General features: G+C 40.5%; 1 protein-coding gene across 1 annotated transcript; it reads left to right on the top strand.

The window, feature by feature from the left end:
• The first annotated feature begins 1,058 nt into the window (after positions 1-1,058).
• MED6 (mediator complex subunit 6) lies at positions 1,059-10,582 on the top strand. The gene is made up of 8 exons (XM_084288239.1): positions 1,059-1,101; positions 3,341-3,500; positions 4,533-4,624; positions 7,143-7,225; positions 7,943-8,051; positions 8,530-8,645; positions 9,436-9,463; positions 10,095-10,582. Exons 1-8 carry the CDS (start codon positions 1,080-1,082, stop codon positions 10,223-10,225), a joined length of 741 nt encoding a protein of 246 aa, XP_084144365.1. The 5' UTR covers positions 1,059-1,079; the 3' UTR covers positions 10,226-10,582.
• The last annotated feature ends 2,059 nt before the right edge of the window (positions 10,583-12,641 follow it).

Here is a 12,641-nt window from a genome sequence, read left to right as displayed (position 1 = left end):
TACTGGACAACTGTAACAGTCAGAGATTTGTTAATATAAGGTAAGACTATATCACTGTTAAGAATAGAGTCTAGCTCTCTAAGGCAGCATTATTTTGCCTCACCTATTTATCTTGTCACTTTCTGTAATGTTCACTTAGTACTTTGACATCTTGCAACTTTGGAAATTGGTAAAACAAATGATCTGCAGGCAGCTCTCCTTCACAGAAAACAATTTCAGTATATTTGCAAGTCATACATCAACTCCAACATCAACTCCAACATATTGAACAAGACAGAAATCTTGGAGGGGAGGAATGCTTGTGATTCAGTCCATCTCATAATGCATCTGCACAAGAGGATCAGATAAAGAGTAAATAAGCAGCCTCAGTTCTGGTTTGTCCTAATTCAGTTTGGGGCCCCTCGGTACCAAAAGGTCATGGAGTCCTGGGCTAAGAAGGGCTAGGAAGCTGGTGAAGGACCTTGGAGCACAAGTCCTATGAGGAGCTGTGAGGGCGCTGGGGGTGTTTGGTCTGGAGAAGAGGATGCTCAGGGGAGACCTCATTGCTCTCTGCAACTACCTGAAAGGAAGGTGTGGGGAGCTGGGGGTCAGCCTCTTCTCACAGATAACCAGTGACAGGAGTAGGGGGAATGGCCTCAAGTTGCACCAGGAGAGGTTCAGGTTGGAAATGAGGAGACATTTCTGCTCAGAAAGAGCAGTCAGGCGTTGGGACGGGTTGCCCAGGGAGGTGGTGGAGTCACCGTCCCTGGGAGTGTTCGAGGAAAGGTTGGACGTGGTGCTTGGGGACATGGTATAATGGGTGACAATGGTGGTAGGGGATGATTGATGACCAGAGGATCTTGGAGGCCTTTTCTACCCTTAACGACTCCGTGATTCTATTTTTCCACCTGCTGAATTCAGCTCTTCACCCCATAACCCCCATGGCCAGCCCTTAGGACGGCAATGCGAGGCAACAGCGTGTGGCGGCCTCCAGCCCCCTCACGCAGCGGGGTCGCCGCCGCCATCCGCGCCAGCACCGCCCGGCCTGGCGGGGCGCTCCTCCCGCCGCCGCCGCTTCCGGGCCTCGCTGAGGCGGCGCCATGGCGGCCGTGGATGTGCGAGGTGCGGCCGGGACGGGGGAGCGGGGGATCGAGGGGGGATCTGAGGGGATCGAGGGGGATCGGGGGGAAGCCGCGGAGCCCTTCTGGAACGGGAGGGGGTTGGGTGGGGGTTCCGGCGTGGGGACACGAAGAGAGCGCTCCGGGGAGCGGGAGGGTGAAAGGTAAACGAAGGGTTTCGTCTGGCGGGTGAGTTGCTGAGGAGGTGGGGATGGGGGGGACCCCACCAAGAGCAGCCCTGCTGGGTCTGAGAGCAGTTGGGATGCTTGGCATTGAGCAGGTGCGGTGCCTGAGCCTTAGAGCACACCCTTACATCCAGTTCTGTCGTTTGTTGATCGGTCTGTGCCTGTCATCGGGAGCTCAGCTGAGAGCCCCTTTGAGAGCAATCCATGCAAGCAAGAATATTTAAAATGTAATAGGAGGATGTGTTACAGCAAGAATGCAAGTGCTTCAGGCTTTGATTTTGTTGGGAAGGAAAGTTTGTCTTCTGGTTTTAAATTGCATTTAGGATAATTAACGCTACTACAGCTTAAGTGCTTAATAAAGGTACATGCTATGTACTGAGATTCCTTTTTTTTTTTTTTAATAGGGGAGATAATGGTGTATGTGAAAAAAAACATGAATGCCCCCTGTTCTATGAAGTAGTTAGGCTGGCAGGCCTGGGATTGACAGGGCAAAGCGATTTACTTGTGATTATTATCCTGCGTTTTTTCCTGTCTTGTGGGGCAGGCAGTGTTACTCTGATAGCTGCTCCTCAGGGGAGCTGCTAACAGTGTATGGAACTGAGCTGGCCATCCTTGGACATAAAGAGTTCTTGCAGAAGTAAAATATTCACGGTGGAGTGTTGAGTAGGATTTCAGGATTGGCAGATAATGCGTGCAAGTGGAGGAGATGTTCCTGTGAGAAGGGAGTTTCCAGTTGTTATTCAGTCTGCAGTGGCTTCTCATCACTTACGTTTTGTTGTTTTTTAATTCTAAGCATCACATGCCTTTGTTGCCTGCTTTCTCATGTCTCATGAATTGCTTGCTGTTATCATAATTTAAATAGCTAAATTTCAGGGTGTCTTTCAGGATGCCTTGTGGATCTTCAGTGTTAGCAGATTTGTTGGCTACAGAACCAGTTGCTGACTCTGGTTTCTTTGGTCTGTCTTTAACTTTGACAATTCAAGTGCTTGAGGAACATAATTTTACTGCAGTGTGATTGTAAAATTCAAGGACTTAAATTCAGATGTCCCCACATGTATAGAAATTTACCTGGCATGTAACAATTTCCATGTTACAAAGTGTATTTCATTTATAAAGCTTACTTTTTCTGTATGGTTGTGAATACCTGCGTAGTTAGATTTCTGTAAGCCCCACTGAGATACTGAGTAAGTAATTTGCCACAGAGTATTTGGCAAATTACTGTAGAATCTGTTGTTTGTGAATGCTGGGAAACATGGGACCAAAGTTAGTATCTTTATTTTCTGGTGTGTTGTTTTTTTGGTTTATTATAGATTTCCCCAGCATCAAACACAATCATTTTTGAAACATAATGGTGTCAGATGCTGTGATATCACAGAGATTTATTTTATTGGCATAACATTGTAGAAATGTTAACAACACCACTATTTTGTTTCATTATATAGGTCTCTGTAATGTTTTACTTTTCAGTACCATGGTTTAGGGCTTGGAAACTATTTTTTCTCAGAAATAAGCTGTTTTAAATGTTACCAGGCTCAGATTTAGTGTAATGTTTCTCACTTTTTCCCCCCAGTAATAGATTCTAGCTGAGTTCAGTAAATTCAGCTTACCAAAGATGTAGGTTTCATCAGTGCCTTTGTTATTCTCTCTACTCAGCAAATGCTGTGGTTCCTAAAACAAATCTATATGATACTACTAAGTAGGTTTAAGATGATATGCGATATAAGTTAACCAACTCCCACCGACCCATGCGTGCACGTGTTCACATGCCTGCGTGCACGCACCCTGCTCCATTTTTGAGATGTTAAAGGTATACCAGCAGCTAGTAGTGAAGAAAAGCAAAATGCACTAATTAAACAAGATTGTATTTCTGTTGTATACCTGGAGCAGAACTGCAGAAGGCTAAAGGATACTGGTTATGATTTGAACTCTAAAATGCATTTTTAATTCAAACTGGTTTGTGGGGGGCTGCTGTAATCATTAACTGATGGCAATCTACTCTTGGAGATGTTTGCAGTGTTCCTGCCTGCTTTGGTACTCAATGTAAGTTTGTCTTCCCAGATAACCTCTTAGGAATTTCCTGGGTGGACAGTTCCTGGATTCCAATCCTAAACAATGGGAGTGTGTTGGACTACTTCTCGGAGCGAAGTAACCCATTCTACGACCGAACGTGTAATAATGAAGTTGTCAAAATGCAGCGGATGACCTTGGACCATCTGAAGTAAGTTGCAATTTGGAACTGCTTCCCACTAGTGTCATTTGTCCCTCCATCCAGAGGCTTTGATAGTTGAACAGAAGCATGCTGGAAACCTCCTGTTCTGTGCTTTGTAGTCCCACCGCTTGCCAGGGAGCCCAGCTTCTTTTTTAATTAGAGTACTTAGGTGCCTTCTACTTCCTCTCATGCCATCATGCCATTTCAAGGAGTATTGAGCGTGAAGGATTCTAGCTATATCCTGAGATTCTAGTAAATCACCTTTTAGAAATGTCTAATTAGAATATCTGTCTTCTTTCATTGTCCAGCTCAACAGAAAATGGGCAATGGTAACATCTTTAAGAGTTTTTTCTGCGGTCAATAGGGTTTATGTTAGGGGATACTTTGCATTCGTAAGTCGTTTGTGATTCCATGTCCCACTGGCTCCTTGCCATAATTAGTACAGAATTCCTCCGAGGAGCTGGCTTTTTAGTACGGATAATAAAAGTATTGAGTGTTGTAAATAAACTGATCACAGATGGTTGTGTGATGGGATTGCAGCATGTGCAAGTTAACTTTCTTTGCAGTTTCCCATCTGCTACACTGAGCACAAGTGAGATATTCGCGAACTATTTAAAGGCTACAATGTGATAAGGAGTGTGCAAGCTGAGCTAAAAGTTCATTGGTAAAGCCCCTTGTGTTTGGATGTGCTTGCAGAGAGGCTTTCAAGTGACAGACACAGATGGTCACATCAAACACTGGTCCTTTGTTTCTGTGTTTAGATGACATCTTTGTGTTAATAGATTGTGTCATGTTTCTTGCTTGTTATTTGTCTGCTAATGTGTTCAGCTCGGATGTGTGAGGTGTTGCAATTCCCTTTTTCTATGCAGGTAGGTTTTAATAGCTAGCTCAGGAAATCCTGTGCCTTTATTTACTGAGCATTATCAATAAGCTTCCAAAGCATGACAGCTTTATCCCTGTGCTGCCAGGCCCTTGATAGCTCTTCACATCCCACAGATTTTGCTTTGAGAAAGATTTTTATTCTGGTTGTTTCTATTTCAGCCAGATGGTTGGAGTGGAGTACATTCTTCTTCATGCTCAAGAGCCCATTCTCTTCATTATCCGAAAGCAGCAAAGGCAATCTCCAACACAAGGTAAGGTCGCTCGCTTCTTGCCACCCTTGAGAAGGCCAGTCAGTTAATCCCTTTTATCTGTTTCTAATTTGTTTGAGCACTTCTGGCACCTCTTTTCTGTTGTTATCTTAAACCTAAGTATAAGGTTAGGAGGCTGTGTATCAGAGGTGGGGTGGAGTTACGATGTCTAGCAGGGTGACCTCTGGTGTGTTCAGAGCAGGGATTGCCATCTCGTGGTGAAATGTGAAGAGTGCACTGAGAACAGGCTACCCTGTGGTGTGTGTGTTCATGTACCACGTCTTACTTACGTGTTTGGCTAGCCAAGATTTTTTGTTTTGTTTAAATATAAGGCTAATGATATCATTAGCTTAATTAGAGCTAATCATCTGAAGTGGCTAGTATTTATTTATTTATTTATTTATTTATGAGGAGGAGTACCATAATCTCCATTGGTCAGGGAGAGGGATCATTCCTGCTTTTGTTATTTTTTCATTCTGCACTATTTCTGCCTTCGGCTGTAGTTTGGGTGAACTGCTGAGTAGGATCTTGTCAGTGGAAGACAACCTTTCTAAAAAAGGACCATGAGATGCTTCAGATACTTCTTTTGTTTGTTCTTCTGAGATCTTTATATTTTTGAAATCATTAGACCTTTCCAAGTTTTGAATGAAATACCTTTAGCTTTTCTCTCCTTTGCAGGCAGCTGGATTCAGTATTCCTTTTTAACCTTAAATTTGTTAGCTGTGCATGTGCAATTAATTAAAAAAGTAAACACAATTCAATGGATATTGAAATGTCTTCTCTGTTTACTCCGTATACATGTAAAATACTTCAGGTTATTTCTGAGTAAACCTTACAGAAAAGAAGAGCAGGGTTAATGCTAGTTGTTTTCTAAAGTTTTTTTGTTTAGTGACTTAGACACTGCATTTGCATTTTGCTCTGGTATAGGACTCTGAGTTATCTAGCAGTGCTTCTTATTTGCGTGCATCAGATATTCTGATAAGATTCTTATTTGCGTGTATCTGTACTGAAAAAGAACATACATGATTCCTCCTGTAATGGATTTTCCAGTTGTTCCTTTAATAAACGTTTTGAATCTAGCTTTCAAAAGGTGCATATGGAAATGTCACGCACCCCTAAAGTTCCTGTTTAGACACTTCTTAAATCGAGAGTAGATTTGTGGCTTCCACAACAAGGGTGTTCAGACTTCTGCTGTAGTACTAATGTGCATATGGTGGAACTTAACTGGGACTTCAGTGATGTTTTTCCCATTGTGATTGTACAGTTTGTGCTAGACACCTTGTTTGAATCACATAGTTCCCTGGCTCAAATGTGACCCATATGTCTTATCGTGGTACAAATATTAGTGTATTTGAGACGTGGGAAACTAAATTGTAATGAGTTCACAGCTAGTGTTGAGTAATCAGGGAGGACTAGTGCAGGTCTGTCTTAGGATTTCTCTGTGTTTAAAAAAAAAAAAATACTTCAAATTCCTTGAGCCAAGACTTAGCCCATTTGAAGTGGTTAAAGTTTTCTGGAAAAAAAAATAGACCCAATGATTAGGGAGAGTTGTCTGTCCAGGAAAGTAGGCGGCTTGGGTACAGAGCTGGGAGGTGGTAAAGCTGCTGGTCTGTGTCTTTCACCACTTCTAAGGAAACGCTGAGAAGGAACTCCTCTTTCTTTTTAGAAGTGGGCACTGGCTGCAATACGCACCCAGTTGTCTTGGTCTGTTAATTAGGGCAGGTGTCCAAGTTTTGTAAAATGCAAGTACTGGAGGAATTGGGTCCTGTCAGTAAAAAGGTTGTGAAAGAATGAGTTAAATCAGATGGAGGAGCCAGAACAGACCTGTGCACAGGCAAGAGTCTTGGGAATGGGAAGCAGGCAGCATCATGATAGCTTCTCAACTGAAGAATGCTTGGCAGAACGTTATGGAGACAATTGAGATGTTTCTCTGCAGTGCAGCTCTATTGATGAGGAATTTTTGATCCGTTAATAGAGGTTGTCCCATACCTGATATAGCAAATGGCTGCCTTGGAAGGTTGTGGGTTTCTTCTTTTTTTTTTTTTTTGGTAGAATGTTGCTAACTTAGAAAGGCATGCTGTGCACATGCTTAGCTGCCATTGGGCTTGGGACATTTAAATTTAGCTGATAAGATTGCACAGGCTGTAGAAAGCTGACCCCAGAAGAATGAGATTTTTCGTTGTGGATTTCTGTCAGTAGCAGAGACTGATGCTACTTCCAGTGCAATTCCAGTGTATTAGCCCTGAATATCCCAACTCTTGCAAGATCAGTTATTTGCTTGCAGTAGGAGAGGACTTAAATCTGATGCTTTTCTCTCTGTAAAGCAGACGTTGTGGTTTTTCCCCTTATCCCTTTTGGGAAGGGTTCAAATAAAGCGCCTTTGAGGAAAGACTTAGAAGATGAAACTTCATGGTGAAATGGATATTGCAATTTCAACTGTTACTACTGAAATTCAACAAATATACGGTCTTCAGCCAGAGCTTTAAACTGATCCTGCATATCTGTTCTTTTCTCCCCACAGTTATTCCACTGGCAGACTACTACATTATTGCTGGAGTGATTTATCAGGCACCTGATCTAGGGTCTGTCATTAATTCCAGAGTTGTAAGTGTTCTGTACATTTGATGTCTCAGTTTGTATCTGCTTTTATTTTTGATCATTCCCTAGGCTTTTTAAATCCTTCCTTCACTCTACTACAATACTACACTATTTTCACCCCCCTTTCTTCCACCCTAAATAGTATGCAATAAGTTAAAGCGAATGCCACTGGTTAATGTGGTGTGCATTCACTGTGGAAATGTAAGATCTTGGAAGAGTGCAGTGTGGTGTAGAATGCAGGATGCATTCCTTAAGGATTGAGGGATCAGAATAACTGAAGGTAGAAAATTGGCAGAATGTGAGGTTCAAACAATCAAAAGAAAAATTAAGTGACAAATAAATTTGAAACAGTAATTAAACACGTTGAACTTCAGATGTTCATGTTAAAGTAATGTGAAATTTCTCTTTAAATGAAACTTCTGTTTTTAAGTTAGTACGGATTTCTCTTTAAATTAAACACTCAAGTTTGTTTTAATTTCTTCTTTTGTCCAGCTGTTTTTACAAGTTTTTATATGTAAGTTAAGAAAAAAAGACACCAACCTCAGTTGTACAGGATCCTGTTACAAGGATAATGTTCTTGGTCTGAAACTAGCTGTCCCAAGTTTCTTTCTCAAAACAAAAAGGAATATAGAATACTAATTTTAAAATCCATACATAAAAAATATAGTACTGTACTTTCTTCCTAAATTCTGAAGACTGCCTTATATTGTCTCGTTCTGAAAGCTCACTGCAGTGCATGGAATTCAGTCTGCTTTTGAAGAAGCAATGTCCTACTGTCGCTATCACCCATCAAAAGGCTATTGGTGGCATTTCAAAGATCAAGAGGAACGAGGTAGAATTCCTGGTTGCTTCTGTGTGCCTTGGGAGAGAGGGAGGGTAATACAGGGAAGGTGAAGAGGAAGAGTTTGAGGCAGTGCATGGTGGTGGTGTAGGGATGAGGTTAAGTGCCTGTTCTGACTGAAGGGTAAGTTGGTGCTCCCTGCCAGGTGGAAGGGTTCTTGTTATTCTGTGCTGGTGTGTGTAGACATTGAGGCATGGGTGGGAGATGATAATGGTGAGCTATATGTCAAGAAAATGGACTCAACTTCAATCCACTGGGAACTGAAGTAGGCTTTCAGAAGCCAAACCATTTTGTTTTGAGGTAAAAAATCATTTTGTCTTCCACCAAAAAAAAACAAGCAGCATATGTCAAAGAGAAAAATGGAGATGAAGTTCAGAGGAGAGAGACATACCAACTTGTTGTACAACAGAGAATTGCTAAGAGAACAGAACTTTTAATGTAGCTTCTTCTTACATTTTTGTGCTTGCAGAGAAAGCTAAACCAAAAGCCAAGAAGAAAGAAGAACCAAGTTCTATTTTCCAAAGGCAACGGGTAGATGCTTTGCTTCTAGACCTAAGACAAAAGTTTCCACCCAAATTTGTTCAGGTATGATGCTTAAAAGCCGCAGTGTTACTGTAACTTACTCTGAACTTAATGCAGTCATGAGTACTTGAACAGCTGAAACTGACAGCGGGAATCTTCTTGGCTTTCTATGACAGTAATGCAAGCTAGGTAATAAATTTGACAAGGAAGCCTTTGATTTGCGTGTGGGATTCCCCTCTGTAATTACAGGAGTTACCAAGACCTTGGCAAAACTGTGAGGGTAAATGTTACTGTACAAATTCCTTATCTATTCATAGAAGGTCTGTTTTTGTCAGCTATCAGATTTTGCTGCTGCTTCCAGTTTCCTGCTTTGTGAGCTGAATCAAACCACCGCAGCTATTGTGTTTTAGTTACTCCATTGTTCTGGATGCCCATTAATCAGCATGGAAATTCTCAGCATTCTGTGAGGCTGATGTGATTTACCTCTGGTGATCTCTAATAGCCCTTTGTTCTATCAAGTCTTCTGGTTAGCGGCAATGAAAATGATTTTTACAGCAACTTGAAAAACTGCTCTTCAGATATTGGGAAGGACGGGCTATCTGAGCATATTTTGATTTAGTTCTTTTCAGCTGTCAGGGGAAAAACAACATTAAAAAAATGAGTATTTCTGTTTAAACAAAATCAACTTAATTTTTTAAAGTGTATTTAGTGATGTGTTCAACAGCCCTCCCTTCTACCCTCAACTCACGTGTAACAGGACGTTGCTTGGTGTGTATTCTTAAGTGAATACTAGGAAGGGTCAAGAACTATGACTTTGATTCCACTGATTTTCTGTTTTTTTCTTCCTCCACAGCAAAAGCCTGGAGAAAAACCTATCCCAGGTAAAATTCTAATATTACCACAAAATATTTATTATAAAAAAAAAAGAAAAAAAAAAAAAAGGCTATATGTAGCAGTGTCTTTCAGTTGCTCTTTGAGCTCCTCACCATTTCTACTGAGGTGCTTAGGGATTCTGGCATTGCCCCGCTGTGCAAAGTACTAGGTAAGAGCAGAGCTCTCTCTGACAGCCAGAGTGAAATTGAAGAAACGAGTATTCCGCTCCCTCTCTTGAAAATGTCTTGCCCTTTTCATCTGTACAAACTGTATTGCCTACCAGTCCAAATGCAGGAAATGGTCTTTGAAAGCACCAGGTAGGGAAAGGGTAAAAGAGGGAAGGAATAGTTCGGTCAGTCTGGCATCCTAGTGATTTTAGCAAAGTGCTACAAGCTTAGGAAAGCATGTGAAGGCTTTTAGGTGATCTTAAGCAACCATGAAACAGGAAAAGCATGAACCAGATTTCAAACCATTCCACTTCTTAAAATCTTTATAGGTATGAGTTTAGTCCATGGTTGTTCTTAAGCCTTTGTAATTAATTTTGTCCCTTTGAAATCAACAATATTTTTTAAGTACTCTGAAGAATATATTAGGAATGGAAATTGGAAGTTTAACATTGTTTTGCTGTTACTTCTTAAGTGGATCAAATCAAGAAGGAACCAGAACCAGCCCCTGAAGCTGTCAAGCAAGAGGAAAAAGAGACTGTAAAGAATGCTCAGCAGACTGCTAGCGCTAAAGGACCACCTGAAAAACGGATGAGACTCCAGTGAAGGGAGAAGTTGTTACACGTCTGGATTAGTAGCTGGAAAACTGCAGATTCCTGCTCCCCTTTCTTCATATTTAAGCTCTTCAACTAAGACTGACAATTCAGGGATTGAAGTCCCTGTAACAGCTTTTTCTGTAGAAGCCTGTCACAAAAATTTTAATGGAGGATGTGAGTTGCCTCAAAGAAGGTGTTCTCAGTATTTGTCCTGTTTTGAATGTTGACTCCTGGGAATGGGTCTTACAGGGATGTATTTTGCAGCCTTCTGAAAGCTACAAACCCCTGCCTCCATTCTGTCTTTGTTTCCTATGTAAAAAGAAAAACTTTTATTAAAAAAATCTGAATCCTCAGCAAATAAAGTGTTGGCTGCTACAATGCCTTTCTTAAATACTTTGTTAGTAGCAAATATGCCATATGTGCTGGCATTACTATTTTTTTTTCTCGAATATCAGAATATATCATACTATTTTGAGGAAGGCAAGTTCCAACTAAATGATTTAGGCTGTCTGCTATAAATTGTTGTGCCTTTAGTGTGCTTGGGATAAAGATCAGAAATTCGATAGCTGGAGACTCAAGTCTGTGTTATTAGATACCAAACTGCTCTAAGCCTCTGATACATTCTCGGGCGCTTATTTTACTTGAAGGGTTAGCTAGTGTTTTATAATAAAACCTAGACTTCTGAGGGAGACTTATGGTGGTATAAAACAGGCTAAATTTTCTTGCAGTTGCAAACTCAGAGTGAGACTGTTTACATTTCTCCTTTTTACCACACTGTCACTCAAATATCAATTACATACCTCTTCATCTGTGCTTCTAGCACCTTCTTGCTACATCTTGCCACCTTGATTAGTCATCTGCCTTTTAGACCTGAGGAGGTAGGGCCGTGGAGGAGAAGGATTGCTAACAGTAATGCACTTTGCTACTTAGGTATGCTGCTTACAGAAATCATTTTTTTGGCTTGCAGAAGAAAAAAAAAAAAAAGAAGCCATTGATTGCAAAGAAATGACTGTTGGTTTCTTTTTTTTTCTTTTTTTCTTTTTTATTTTTTTTTTTGTCAAAATAGTGGAGCAAACCTTGTTTTATTTTCCCAAATCTGCTTTCTTGCAGTAAACAACAAAAAGGGCTGTACATAGCCTATAGAATGTACGTAGGAAGGAAGACTAAGATATGCTTAGATTGTTGCCTCAGATTTATTTTGAGGTTATGAGAGAGACTTTATTTCTGTTCAGTAACTATCAAAGAGTTCTGACTGGATAGCTATTGAACGATGGAAAGACCCATGTAATTTTTGTCCTGTAATACACAGCTGTAACAGGAAATACAAATAAGCTGATAGCTGTTCACTGTTGGTGCAGATATTAGAAATAGAATTGATATATCAGCATACTTAAGTGTGTATTAGGTTAAATATGTATTACATGGGTGAATTTTAAACAGCTATTTCTTGAAACGTTGATGGAAGTAGATAATAAGGTAGTACGAACTATTAAATCATTATCTATAGAGAGAGAACAGTTATTCTGGAATGCTCAAAACAAGATGGAACTAATTATTTAGGCTTGAATAATTACCAGGTAGCATGAATACACTAAGAAAAGGATGTTGCTTCTTTCTTGTATTAAAGAAATTACCTGAAAGGAAGGAGCTCAAGAAGTATCAAAGCCAAAGCCTTGTCTACCCACGTGGTGGAAAGGGGACATCTCCAGAAATGAGGCACGAGTGGTGAGGAAATTCAAGAGTCCCTACTGAGTTTTTCATATCCAGGTAAAGTTCTTGGAAAGAGCTGTTAATGCAGTTGAAGTTCTACGTGGTTATTCATATCAGTAAGAACCTGTAAGCTATTTGGAAAAACCTTAAGTTAAGAAGACGACTAGATTGCACTGTAATGAAGATCTAGCTTTTTTTTTTTTTTAGGAGGAAAATTAACTACTTGCACATCAAAGAAAGATTTGAAATTACCAGCAAAGGAAAGATATCTTGCCTATTGCTAAAGGCATGCCAGAATGGTCAAAAATAGATGCTGGAACACATGGTTCAAGTAAAGAATTCTATTAGTAACTGGGTTTCCCCTGAAATAAATTATGTTGTACAGCTCAAATTCCAGAAAATGAATTCTGCCAAAGTACAGGGTTTTGAAGAAGGGCAGTAATAGGAGTAGGAGAAAAAAATCTATGAAGTCACTGGTAGGACCAAGACTTCAGTGTCTTAGGAAAGAAAAGACAAATATTGAGTCTTTATAAAATTAAATGAGTGTTGCAAAGCAAGCAGGGAAGTGGAGAGACCTTGTTCTGTCTTGCATTACAGGTATACAGGGACAAGCTAATGAAGCTGAATGTAATTACATTTGAAATGAATCATACTTCATGCTCAGAGCTTATGATTATTTAGAGATGAGGGTGAAACTTGAGGGGGCAGTCTGTCCT

This window comes from Netta rufina (assembly GCF_964035555.1).
Source record: "Netta rufina genome assembly, chromosome: 5".
NCBI lineage: Eukaryota > Metazoa > Chordata > Aves > Anseriformes > Anatidae > Netta > Netta rufina.
The sequence above is the reverse complement of the archived record's forward strand: the minus strand, read 5'-3'. Positions and strand labels throughout refer to the sequence as shown.